At 37.6% G+C, this 14,101-nt stretch overlaps 1 protein-coding gene across 2 annotated transcripts in view; it reads left to right on the forward strand.

The window, feature by feature from the left end:
* Positions 1-14,101, forward strand: part of TET2 (tet methylcytosine dioxygenase 2) — a 133,399-nt gene that overhangs the window by 80,434 nt on the left and 38,864 nt on the right. For both annotated transcript variants that reach the window (XM_004040224.5, XM_055384668.2), the window contains one exon: positions 7,058-10,512. In XM_004040224.5, the coding sequence (XP_004040272.5) occupies positions 7,104-10,512 (3,409 nt within the window). In that variant the 5' untranslated portion in view covers positions 7,058-7,103. The remainder of the gene's footprint in view (positions 1-7,057; positions 10,513-14,101) is intronic.

A 14,101-nucleotide genomic window follows, 5' to 3' on the forward strand; every position in this document is an offset into this window, starting at 1 on the left:
GCAATGAGTGAAGTATTGACATCATGAAAATCATCCCTGGGTAAACAATTAGTCACTCCAGGTTTTCCCAAAGGTTCTTCTGTCTCTGTTCTTGTATATAAACTTCGTAACCAGTTTAACAACCCAAAAAAAGGCCTTAATTTTGATTGGCCAGCATCCTCTTAGGAAAGACATTGCCATCCTCTTGTAAAGTTGCTTCTCATTCTAAAATAAGAATTGTTTCCATCTAGGGAATGATTTTTATAGGTAGAATCTTATTTGGCATGGACTCTTTTGCATACAGTGAATTACAATGTGTAGACCTTCAATAGCAAGGTGTTTGAATATTTAGTTGCACAATAGAGCAGTATCTTAATATTGTATACCATATTAATTTTGTGTTCTCTGATGTAAGAAAAAATAGAAAGATGTTTAATTTCAACTAAAAAATCAATCATGATAATTCAAAATATTTCTGATGAGTCATTTATAAGAGCAGATATGAATTAAAATTATATTTTTGTTCTTAGTCTCTGAGAAGCAAAAATCACACAAATAATCTCTATAGCAAAAATTTATATTTATCTGAAAAAGTTTAACTTTGAAAAACTTTTCTTTGCAATCATTTAAATTCGTAAAAAAAATTCATTAACTCTACTTTCACTGAATAGCAGGTGAATAGCAGGTAAATATCTACAAAAATTCATCTTTGAAGATTTTTTTATCTTACGCAAAAATTATTGACTTTACGTAGACTTGTTATGCAAGCTTGAAAACACTGTGTAAATGACCCCATAAAAACTACAGCATGGAAGCTTTTTCAGTATTTCTACAATGAGCAAAATGCATAGGTCTCATTTCCTTCTCTTTTATTAAGCAAAATAATACTTTTTTTTTTTTTTTTTTGAGACGGAGTCTGGCTCTGTCGCCCAGGCTGGAGTGCAGTGGCGCAATCTCAGCTCACTGCAAGCTCCGCCTCCCGGATTCACGCCATTCTCCTGCCTCAGCCTCCCGAGTAGCTGGGACTACAGGCGCCCGCCACCACGCCCGGCTAATTTTTTGTATTTTTAGTAGAGACGGGGTTTCACCATGTTAGCCAGGATGGTCTCGATCTCCTGACCTCGTGATCTGCCCGCCTCGGCCTCCCAAAGTGCTGGGATTACAGGCGTGAGCCACCGCGCCCGGCCAGCAAAATAATACTTTATCAACATCAGTATGCAAGCACTAAGAGCTTGAAAGAGTACTGTGCAAGTGGGTTACTGGATCATAATATTCCAGGGTATGTATATAAAAAGTGTGATTTAGCACATATTAAAGTAAAAGAAAATATTGCATTTTTCTCCTTCTAACATGGCAGTTTATTAGTTTAAATTTCCTGAAATAAGATTTAAAGACCAATAACAAATTTTCCTCATTCTAACATATAACTTTCCTGCCCTTCTTGTGAAAAAGTTAACCATTAAACTTTTCACACAAATGGTTGTATAAAGGACTTGCTGTCACAGACAAAATAGTTCTGTATAATGTTTAAAAATGGCCATTGTGTTTAAAACTCCATATTGAAATACATTTCTTTTTTAGTCACCTTCATTTCTTAGTAGCTATTATTATACTCAAAGGATTTGCCCTTGACACTTTAAAGAATGTCCAAAATTATGTGGAATGGATTATAATAAAAGATAATATATTAAATGCTTAAAATATTTTATACCTTAGAAAGTAGAAAAACATGTATTATGTACAGATCCTACAAATTTTATATAACTTATCATAAATGTACACGTGTATACATGTAAATACCTTTTGATTGCTCTGTATATGAATTGGTGTTTTACAGTTACCAAAAGAAAAGTGCCTTTTTTTGGTAGTATCTGGACAGCTAATTGACTTTCTTTCTACAGGATTTATTTAGATTTATGTCTATGCTCCTTAATTTTTGAAAAGTGATAGTGTCCTGATTTTGGAGAAGCCTCTCATATCAAAGACTACAAATCAATTTTCATGATTTTAAAACCTGAAGTTTCTTTATTAGGTGTTATTGATGATTAAAAGCCATTGTCTCACCCAAATTTTCTACTTGTTCAATAGAAACATAATGTAAGCCACATGGAATTTTACATTTTCTAGTACTCACATTAAAACAAGTGAAAAAGAAACAAATTGATGATACGTTTGATTTAACCCAATACATTTAAAATAGTTCAACATGTCTTAAATATTTTTTGAGTATTTTTGTGTTTTTTTAACACTAAATCTTTGAAATCCAAACTAAATGTTTCCATAGATACCACATCTCAATTTGGACTAGACTCATTTTAAGGGCTCAATAGCTATATTGGACTAGTCACTGTTGGATGATGTATATCTAGACCATCTCTTAATGTATGGAAGGAAGTAAATCTAGCAGAAATAAAAACATCCTTTGTTTTCTTTGTCCAATATGAGTTATAACTTTATTTTTTTGAGACAGAGTCTCGCTCTGTTGCCAGGCTGGAGTGCAGTGGCGCAATCTCGGCTCACTGCAACCTCCGCCTCCCGGGTTCAAATGATTCTCCTGCCTCAGCCTCCCAAGTAACTGGGACTACAGGCGTGCGCCACCATGCCCAGCTAATTTTTGTATTTTTAGTAGTGGCGGGGTTTGACCACGTTGGCCAGGATGGTCTCGATCTCTTGACCTCGTGATCCGCCTGCCTCAGCCTCCCGAAGTGCTGGGACTACAGGCGTGAGCCACCGTGCCTGGCCTTTTATTTTATTTATTAAGTAATGCACATGCTTGGAAGTTATTTAAAAAAAAAAAAGGAATAGTTAAAAGTAATCCCCCTCCCAGTGCTTTTCTCCAGCTGCCCCATTCCTTTTCCTGGAGGCAAATTATTATGGCCAGTTCATTATATATTCTCCAGAGATGATTTTTTTTTTATTTTACAAAGAGGTATAGGTTGTAGCATTCTTATATAAACTGTTGTGTAGCTTCCTTTATTCCATTTAATTACTGGGAGATACTTCCATCTGAAAATATAGAGATACTAATTTTAATAGCTACATGGTATTATATTGTGTGGCTGTACCATAAATTATTTAACATAACCCTTATTGATGTAGGTTGTTTCTAACCTTTTATTACTGCAAAAGATTGTGCCTACATCATTTAATGTATATATGAGCATATTTGTCATATATATATATATATATATATATATATATATATGTATATATATTTTTTGAGACAGTGTCTCACTCTGTCACCCAGGCTGGAGTGCAGCATCACAATCTCACCTCACTGCAGTGTCCACCTCCTGGGTTCAGGTGATTCTTCTTCCTCAGCCTCCCAAGTAACTGGGATTGCAGGTGCCTACCACCATGCCCTGCTAATTTTTGTATCTTTTTAGTAGATACGGGATTTCACCATGTTGGCCAGGTTGGTCTAGAACTCCTGGCCTCAGGTGATCCACCGGCCTCAGCCTCCCAAAGTGCTGGGATTATAGGCATGAGCTACCACACCCAGCCTGTTAGATAAATTCTTAAAAGGGTCAAGGAAAGTGTTTCTGAAATTTTATACATATTGCCAAATTGTCATCCTACATGATATTTGTGGCAGTTTTGACTCTCAAAAGCCACATGAGAGAGTATCTGTTTTCCCACATGCTTGCCAAACATAGTATAGTATCAAGCTTACTGATCTTCACTAATTGGAGAAGAGAAAAAAACTGTACCTTGTTGCAGTTTTAATTTGCATTTCTTTTTATGAGCAATAGTAGATCTCTTCTTAAATACTTAAGAGCCATTCACATTTCATTTTCTATGAACTGTCCATGTCCCTTGTCCATTTTTTAGTATGTGGTTATTCATCTATTTGTAGGCATCCTATATGTTAAGAAAAGTTTTATACAACTTTTAACTCTTTGTACATGTTTATTTTGGCTCATATAAATTTTAGCAAACTTTCCCATCTTTTATGACTTCTAGATTTTGTTTCACAAAAAAAGAACTTACTCAGTCATTAGATTTTTTTTAAGTTTTCTCAGATTGTTTTTAACGTTTGGGGGGGGGTTTATTTCCTGTATTCAAATATTAAATTCATCTAGAATTTATCTTAATATAAAGTGTAAGGGACTGATCCCACTTTATCATTTTTTCAGGAGATTACCCAGTTGTTCTAATATCAAGTATGTCTTTGAAATCCCATCCTTATCTTGTAGCATATTTCTGTGGTTTGGGTCTATTTTTGAACATTCTGTTTTATTCCATTGATCATATTAATATTATATGTGGAAACACAAACTATTTTAAGTATAGTAGCTTTGTTGCTTTTAAATATCTTTTAATTTGGCTACTAGGCCCCATACAATTCTTTTTCAGAATATTCCTGGCTACCCAATTTGTTTATTTTTCCAAATGAACTTTGGAGTCAACTTCCTTAATTCCTCAAAATATTCTGCAAGTACTTTTAGTAAGAGTATATTAAGTGAATAATTTGACAACTATCTAAGAACATATTATAGCTTTTCACTTGTTTTGTTTTTGTACTTATATATTACTTAGTATAGTTTTAAAGTTATATTAAAATAGGTCTTCCACATTTTAAAAACTTATTCCTAGTGTATTAATTTCTTCTATTATAACTATAGTATTTTATTCCAGTAAAACTTCTGACTGGTTGATGCTTTTATAAATCAAGGCTATGAATTTTTCTTCAGCTACTTTGCTGAATTCTCACAAACTGTAACCATTTTTTACTTGATTCTCTAGGTTGACCTGTATATAATCTTTTTATCTGTAAACAATAACTTTAGCGTTGCTTTCAACATCTATATTCTTATTTCTTCTATTTCATTTTTCTTGTTTATCAAGAAATAGCTGTTTTAATAGAGTTGTTTTTTGCCCAAAAAGAAAATAGTCTTTTTTTTTCTACTTATGTCTTTAAAATAAATGTAATGAGAAAGACTGTGGGAAAATAAAGCAGACACCTTATACAATGGATTAATTTTTTTAGTGCCATTTCTTCTGGCTTTCTCTGTTACTGGGACTCTGAAATCTTCATTAGTACTACTCTCAAAAATGTTCGAATGAATGAAATTAGATTCAAGGGTACAAGTGCAGGTTATACAGGTGAATTGCATGCCTTGGGGGTTTGGTGTACAGACAATTTTGTCACCCAGCTAATAAGCGTAGTACTTAATAGGTAGTTTTTTGATCCTCTCCCTTCTCCCATCCTCAAAGTATCCCTGCTGTCTGTTGTTCCCCCTCTTTGTGTCCATGTGTTCTTGCTGTTTAGCTGCCACTTAAGAGAACATGTGGTATTTTTCTGTTCCTTTGTTAGTTTGTTTAGGATAATGGCCTCCAGCTTCATCCATGTTGCTGCACAGAACATGATTTTGTGTTTTTTTATGGCTGTGTAGTATTCCATGGTGTATATGTAACACTTTCTTTATCCAGTCTACTACTTACGGGCATTTAGGTTGATTCCATGTCTTCGCTATCATTAATAGTGCTGTGATGAACATACGTGTGCAATATGCCTTTATGGTAGAATGATTTATATCCCTTTGGGTAATATGCTGAATAATGGGATTGCTCGGTCAGATGGCAATTCTAAGTCCTCTGAGGAATTACTGCACTGCTTTCCACAACAGCTGAACTAGTTTACATTCCCACAAGCAATAAGGGGATAAGTGTTCCCTTTTCTCTGCAGGAATGATTAATTCTTTTAGAGAGTCAAAGATGGAATCCTAGGGAAGATGATATCTGAGGCAGGTTTAGAGTCATTGGGCAAATAAGGGGATTAAGAAGGCATTCTAGGCAGACAGAAAACCAAAGGCATGAAGCTCTGAAACAGCTTACTGTGTTTGGATATTTATAAGCTGTTGTTATTGTTGGAGTGTAAACTGTAAGAGAGAGTAGGAGGACAGAAAAAACAGCCTGTATGCGGGGGGAAGAAAACATTTAAACAGAAATTCTCAAAAGATTTGGGCAGCCAGCCCCTCTAGAGAAAAACATAGAATCACCTAGAAAGGGTTTTTCATAAAGTACACTTTTCATCACCCCTATTCTGTCACCTGGAATATTGATAACACTGAAGGGAGTGTGCCTTATCTCTCAGGTGTATTTGGATGAAATAGTTTGAGAACCATGCAGGCAAGTTTAAGCCAGTGTGTTAAAGAGAATATGACATCAGATTTGCATTTTACAATCTTCCTTTTGATAACAAAGGGAACCTTAAAGGGCTGGAGGGGAAGGGCAGATGGGCTAGGGGAGGAGAACCCTTTTAAAAAGCTACTGCAGGTGGGGTGCAGTGGCTCACACCTGTAATCCCAGCACTTTGGGAGGCCAAGGCAGGCAGATCACCTGAGGTCAGGAGTTCAAGACCAGCCTGGCCAACATAGTAAAACCCTGTCTCTACTAAAAATACAAAAATTAGCTAGGCATGGTAGCAGGCACCTGTAATCTCAGCTACTTGGGAGGCTGAGGCAGGAGAATCGCTTCAACCTGGAAGGCAGAGGTTGCAGTGAGCCAAGATCATGCCGCTGCACTCCAGCCTGGGCAACAGAGTGAGACTCCATCTCAAAAAAAAAAAAAAAAAAAAAAAAAAAGCTACTGCAGTAGATCAGGAGGAGGCACAGTGATAAAGAGAAGATCTGAGCTATGAAGTGGCAGTCAAGATGATTAAAGGAATATATAGGAAGTAGAGTTGATAGAACTTAGCAAGTGATTAGGTAAATGAAGTGCTAGAGAAAATAAAGGGGATATTTTTCAATTGTTTTTAGCATTTTGGCAAAAAATTATTTAGGAATGAAATTGATGCTAATAACTAAAAGTATGAACTTCCCACATTAGCTGGTAATTTTGATCACCCTTGTTCTCCATGACCATAAATATTTTAGAGTTGCTAGGAAGACAAGAATGTTTATTTCCTGAGTAGCTGTCAGTTGTCACTATGAAACATGAAAATAAATATCAGTTTGCTATGTCTAGGTATTCCGATATTTATGCACAATTATTCCTTAAGATATTTTAGTATTTTTATATATAGATAGATAGATAGAAATAAACACATTTTAATTTTTGTTTCCATGCTCTTTAGAATTCAACTAGAGGGCAGCCTTGTGGATGGCCCCGAAGCAAGCCTGATGGAACAGGATAGAACCAACCATGTTGAGGGCAACAGACTAAGTCCATTCCTGATACCATCACCTCCCATTTGCCAGACAGAACCTCTGGCTACAAAGCTCCAGAATGGAAGCCCACTGCCTGAGAGAGCTCATCCAGAAGTAAATGGAGACACCAAGTGGCAGTCTTTCAAAAGTTATTATGGAATACCCTGTATGAAGGGAAGCCAGAATAGTCGTGTGAGTCCTGACTTTACACAAGAAAGTAGAGGGTATTCCAAGTGTTTGCAAAATGGAGGAATAAAACGCACAGTTAGTGAACCTTCTCTCTCTGGGCTCCTTCAGATCAAGAAATTGAAACAAGACCAAAAGGCTAATGGAGAAAGACGTAACTTCGGGGTAAGCCAAGGAAGAAATCCAGGTGAAAGCAGTCAACCAAATGTCTCCGATTTGAGTGATAAGAAAGAATCTGTGAGTTCTGTAGCCCAAGAAAATGCAGTTAAAGATTTCACCAGTTTTTCAACACATAACTGCAGTGGGCCTGAAAATCCAGAGCTTCAGATTCTGAATGAGCAGGAGGGGAAAAGTGCTAATTACCATGACAAGAACATTGTATTACTTAAAAACAAGGCAGTGCTAATGCCTAATGGTGCTACAGTTTCTGCCTCTTCCATGGAACACACACATGGTGAACTCCTGGAAAAAACACTGTCTCAATATTATCCAGATTGTGTTTCCATTGCGGTGCAGAAAACCACATCTCACATAAATGCCATTAACAGTCAGGCTACTAATGAGTTGTCCTGTGAGATCACTCACCCATCGCATACCTCAGGGCAGATCAATTCCGCACAGACCTCTAACTCTGAGCTGCCTCCAAAGCCAGCTGCAGTGGTGACTGAGGCCTGTGATGCTGATGATGCTGATAATGCCAGTAAACCAGCTGCAATGCTAAATACCTGTTCCTTTCAGAAACCAGAACAACTACAACAACAAAAATCAGTTTTTGAGATATGCCCATCTCCTGCAGAAAATAACATCCAGGGAACCACAAAGCTAGCGTCTGGTGAAGAATTCTGTTCAGGTTCCAGCAGCAATTTGCAAGCTCCTGGTGGCAGCTCTGAACGGTATTTAAAGCAAAATGAAATGAATGGTGCTTACTTCAAGCAAAGCTCAGTGTTCACTAAGGATTCCTTTTCTGCCACTACCACACCACCACCACCATCACAATTGCTTCTTTCTCCCCCTCCTCCTCTTCCACAGGTTCCTCAGCTTCCTTCAGAAGGAAAAAGCACTCTGAATGGTGGAGTTTTAGAAGAACACCACCACTACCCCAACCAAAGTAACACAACACTTTTAAGGGAAGTGAAAATAGAGGGTAAACCTGAGGCACCACCTTCCCAGAGTCCTAATCCATCTACACATGTATGCAGCCCTTCTCCGATGCTTTCTGAAAGGCCTCAGAATAATTGTGTGAACAGGAAAGACATACAGACTGCAGGGACAATGACTGTTCCATTGTGTTCTGAGAAAACAAGACCAATGTCAGAACACCTCAAGCATAACCCACCAATTTTTGGTAGCAGTGGAGAGCTACAGGACAACTGCCAGCAGTTGATGAGAAACAAAGAGCAAGAGATTCTGAAGGCTCGAGACAAGGAGCAAACACGAGATCTTGTGCCCCCAACACAGCACTATCTGAAACCAGGATGGATTGAACTGAAGGCCCCTCATTTTCACCAAGCAGAATCCCATCTAAAACGTAATGAGGCATCACTGCCATCAGTTCTTCAGTATCAACCCAATCTCTCCAATCAAATGACCTCCAAACAATACACTGGAAATTCCAACATGCCTGGGGGGCTCCCAAGGCAAGCTTACACCCAGAAAACAACACAGCTGGAGCACAAGTCACAAATGTACCAAGTTGAAATGAATCAAGGGCAGTCCCAAGGTACAGTGGACCAACATCTCCAGTTCCAAAAACCCTCACACCAGGTGCACTTCTCCAAAACAGACCATTTACCAAAAGCTCATGTGCAGTCACTGTGTGGCACTAGATTTCATTTTCAACAAAGAACAGATTCCCAAACTGAAAAACTTATGTCCCCAGTGTTGAAACAGCACTTGAATCAACAGGCTTCAGAGACTGAGCCATTTTCAAACTCACACCTTTTGCAACATAAGCCTCATAAACAGGCAGCACAAACACAACCATCCCAGAATTCACATCTCCCTCAAAACCAGCAACAGCAGCAAAAATTACAAATAAAGAATAAAGAAGAAATACTCCAGACTTTTCCTCACCCCCAAAGCAACAATGATCAGCAAAGAGAAGGATCATTCTTTGGCCAGACTAAAGTGGAAGAATGTTTTCATGGTGAAAATCAGTATTCAAAATCAAGTGAGTTCGATACTCATAATGTCCAAGTGGGACTGGAGGAAGTACAGAATATAAATAGTAGAAATTCCCCTTATAGTCAGACCATGAAATCAAGTGCATGCAAAATACAGGTTTCTTGTTCAAACAATACACACCTAGTTTCAGAGAATAAAGAACAGACTATACATCCTGAACTTTTTGCAGGAAACAAGACCCAAAACTTGCATCACATGCAATATTTTCCAAATAATGTGATCCCAAAGCAAGATCTTCTTCACAGGTGCTTTCAAGAACAGGAGCAGAAGTCACAACAAGCTTCAGTTCTACAGGGATATAAAAATAGAAACCAAGATATGTCTGGTCAACAAGCTGCACAACTTGCTCAGCAAAGGTACTTGATACATAACCATGCAAATGTTTTTCCTGTGCCTGACCAGGGAGGAAGTCACACTCAGACCCCTCCCCAGAAGGACATTCAAAAGCATGCTGCTCTAAGGTGGCATCTCTTACAGAAGCAAGAACAGCAGCAAACACAGCAACCCCAAACTGAGTCTTGCCATAGTCAGATGCACAGGCCAATTAAGGTGGAACCTGGATGCAAGCCACATGCCTGTATGCACACAGCACCACCAGAAAACAAAACGTGGAAAAAGGTAACTAAGCAAGAGAATCCACCTGCAAGCTGTGATAATGTGCAGCAAAAGAGCATCATTGAGACCATGGAGCAGCATCTGAAGCAGTTTCAGGCCAAGTCGTTATTTGACCATAAGGCTCTTACTCTCAAATCACAGAAGCAAGTAAAAGTTGAAATGTCAGGGCCAGTCACAGTTTTGACTAGACAAACCACTGCTGCAGAACTTGATAGCCACACCCCAGCTTTAGAGCAGCAAACAACTTCTTCAGAAAAGACACCAACCAAAAGAACAGCTGCTTCTGTTCTCAATAATTTTATAGAGTCACCTTCCAAATTACTAGATACTCCTATAAAAAATTTATTGGATACACCTGTCAAGACTCAATATGATTTCCCATCTTGCAGATGTGTAGGTAAGTGCCAGAAATGTACTGAGACACATGGTGTTTATCCAGAATTAGCAAATTTATCTTCAGATATGGGATTTTCCTTCTTTTTTTAAATCTTGAGTCTGGCAGCAATTTGTAAAGGCTCATAAAAATCTGAAGCTTACATTTTTTGTCAAGTTACCGATGCTTGTGTCTTGTGAAAGAGAACTTCACTTACATGCAGTTTTTCCAAAAGAATTAAATAATTGTGCATGTTTATTTTTCCCTCTCTTCAGACCCTGTAAAATTTGAATGTATCTGTTTTAGATCAATTCATCTATTTAGCTCGTTGTATATTATCTCCTGGAGAGACAGCTAGGCAGCAAAAAAAAAATCTATTAAAATGAGAAAATAACGACCATAGGCAGTCTAATGTAGGAACTTTAAATATTTTTTAATTCAAGGTAAAATATATTAGTTTCACAAGATTTCTGGCTAATAGGGAAATTATTATCTTCAGTCTTCATGAGTTGGGGGAAATGATAATGCTGACACTCTTAGTGCTCCTAAAGTTTCCTTTTCTCCATTTATACATTTGGAATGTTGTGATTTATATTCATTTTGATTCCATTTTCTCTAAAATTTCATCTTTTTGATTAAAAAATATGATACAGGCATACCTCAGAGATATTGTGGGTTTGGCTCCATACCACAATAAAATGAATATTAAAGCAAGTTGTAAGGACTTTTTGGTTTCTCACTGTATGTAAAAGTTATTTATATACTATACTGTAACATACTAAGTGTGCAATAGCATTGCATCTAAAAAATATATACTTTAAAAATAATTTATTGTTAAAAAAATGCCAACAATTACCTGGGCCTTTAGTGAGTGCTAATCTTTTTGCTGGTGGAGGGTCGTGCTTCAGTATTGATCGCTGTGGACTGATCATGGTGGTAGTTGCTGAAGGTTGCTGGGATGGCTGTGTGTGTGGCAATTTCTTAAAATAAGACAACAATGAAGTGCTGTATCAATTGATTTTTCCATTCACAAAAGATTTCTCTGTAGCATGCAATGCTGTTTGATAGCATTTAACCCACAGCAGAATTTCTTTGGAAATTGGACTCAGTCCTCTCAAACTGTGCTGCTGCTTTATCAACTAAGTTTTTGTAATATTCTAAATCCTTTGTTGTCATTTCAGCAGTTTACAGCATCTTCATTGGAAGTATATTCCATCTCAAACATTCTTTGTTCATCCATAAGAAGCAACTTCTTATCAAGTTTTTTCATGACGTTGCAGTAACTCAGCCCCATCTTCAGGCTCTACTTCTAATTCTGTTTCTCTTGCTACATCTCCCTCATCTGCAGTGACCTCCTCCACTGAAGTCTTGAACTCCTCAAAGTAATCCATGAGGGTTGGAATCAACTTCTAAACTCCTGTTAATGTTGATATATTGACCCCCTCCCATGAATTATGAATGTTCTTAATAACTTCTAAATGGTGATACCTTTCCAGAAGGCTTTCAATGTACTTTGCCAGGATCCATCAGAAGACTATCTTGGCAGCTGTAGACTAACAATAGATTTCTTAAATGATAAGACTTGAAAGTCAAAAGTACTCCTTAATCCATAGGCTGCAGAATCAATGTTGTATTAACAGGCACGAAAACAGCATTAATCTTGTGCATCTCCATCGGAGCTCTTGGGTGACTAGGTGCCTTGAGCAGTAATATTTTGAAAGGAGGTTTTGGTTTGTTTTTTGTTTTTTTGTGTTTTTTTTGTTTGTTTGTTTTTTAGCAGTAAGTCTCAACACTGGGCTTAAAATATTCAGTAAACTATGTTGTAAACAGATGTGTTATCATCCAGACTTTGTTGTTCCATTACTCTACACAGGCAGGGTAGACAGCATAATTCTAAAGGGCCTTGGAATTTTCAGAATGGTAAATGAGTATGGGCTTCAACTTAAAATCATCAACTGCATTAGCCTGTAACAAGAGAGTCAGCCTGTCCTTTGAAGCAAGGCATTGACTTCTATCTATGAAAGTCTTAGATGGCACCTTCTTTCAATAGTAGGCTGTTTAGTACAGCCACCTTCATCAGTGATCTTAGCTAGATCTTCTGCATAACTTGCTGCAGCTTCTACATCAGCACTTGCTGCCTCACCTTGTCCTTTTATGTTATAGAGACAGCTGCTCTTCTTAAACTTTATAAACCAACTTCTGCTAGCTTCCAACTTCTCTTCTGCAGCTTCCTCATTCGCTTCATAGAATTGAAGGGAGTCAAGGCCTTGTTCTGGATTAAGCTTTGGCTTAAGGAATGTTGTGGCTGATGTGATCTTCTATCCAGACCACTAAAGCGCTCTCCATATCAGCAATAAGGCTGTTTTGCTTTCTTACCTTTCATGTGTTCACTGGAGTAATTTCCTTCAAGAATTTTTCCTTTACATTCACAACTTGGCTAACTGGCATGCAAGACCTAGCTTTCAGCCTGTCTTGGCTTTTGACATGCCTTCCTCACTTAGCTCAGTCATATCTAGCTTTTGATTTAAAGTGGCAGGCATACAACTCTTCCTTTCACTTGAACACTTAGAGGCCACTGTAGGGTTATTAATTGGCCTAATTTCAATATTGTTGTGTTTTAGGGAATAGAGAGGCCCAGGGAGAGGGAGAGAGCCCAAACGGCTGGTTGATAGAGCAGGCAGAATGCACACAACATTTATCAGATTATGTTTGCACCATTTACCAGATTATGGGTACAGTTTGTGGCACCCCCCAAAAATTAGAATAGTAACATCAAAGATCACTGATCACAGATCGCCATAACATAAATAATAATAAAGTTTAAAATACTGTGAGAATTACCAAAATGTGATACAGAGACATGAAGTGAGCACATGCTGTTGAAAAAAATGACACTGATAGACATACTTAACACGTGGGATTGCCACAAACCTTCAGTTTGTAAAAGTCACAGTAACTGCGACTCACAAAAGAGCAAAGCACAATAAAATGAGGTATGCCTGTATTTTTAAAAAAAGCTTTTTGTTAAAATTCAGGATATGTAATAGGTCTGCAGGAATAGTGAAATATTTTTGCTGATGGATGTAGATATATACGTGGGTAGAGATGAAGATCTTAATTATAGCTATGCAGCATAGATTTAGTAAAAGACATTTGAAAAGACAAATGTTAAATTAGTGTGGCTAATGACCTACCCGTGCCATGTTTTCCCTCTTGCAATGAGATACCCTACACTGTGTAGGAGGATGGAGGGAGGACTCCTACTGTCCCTCTTTGCATGTGGTTATTAAGTTGCCTCACTGGGCTAAAACACCACACATCTCATAGATAATATTTGGTAAGTTGTAATCGTCTTCACTCTTCTCTTATCACCCACCCCTATCTTCCCACTTTTCCATCTTTGTTGGTTTGCAACAGCCCCTTCTTTTTGCCTGACTCTCCAGGATTTTCTCTCATCATACATTGTTCTAAAGTACATACTAATATGGGTCTGGATTGACTATTCTTATTTGCAAAACAGCAATTAAATGTTACAGGGAAGTAGGAAGAAAAAGGGGTATCCTTGACAATAAACCAAGCAATATTCTGGGGGTGGGATAGAGCAGGAAATTTT

This window comes from Gorilla gorilla, chromosome 3 (assembly GCF_029281585.2).
Source record: "Gorilla gorilla gorilla isolate KB3781 chromosome 3, NHGRI_mGorGor1-v2.1_pri, whole genome shotgun sequence".
Lineage (NCBI taxonomy): Eukaryota > Metazoa > Chordata > Mammalia > Primates > Hominidae > Gorilla > Gorilla gorilla.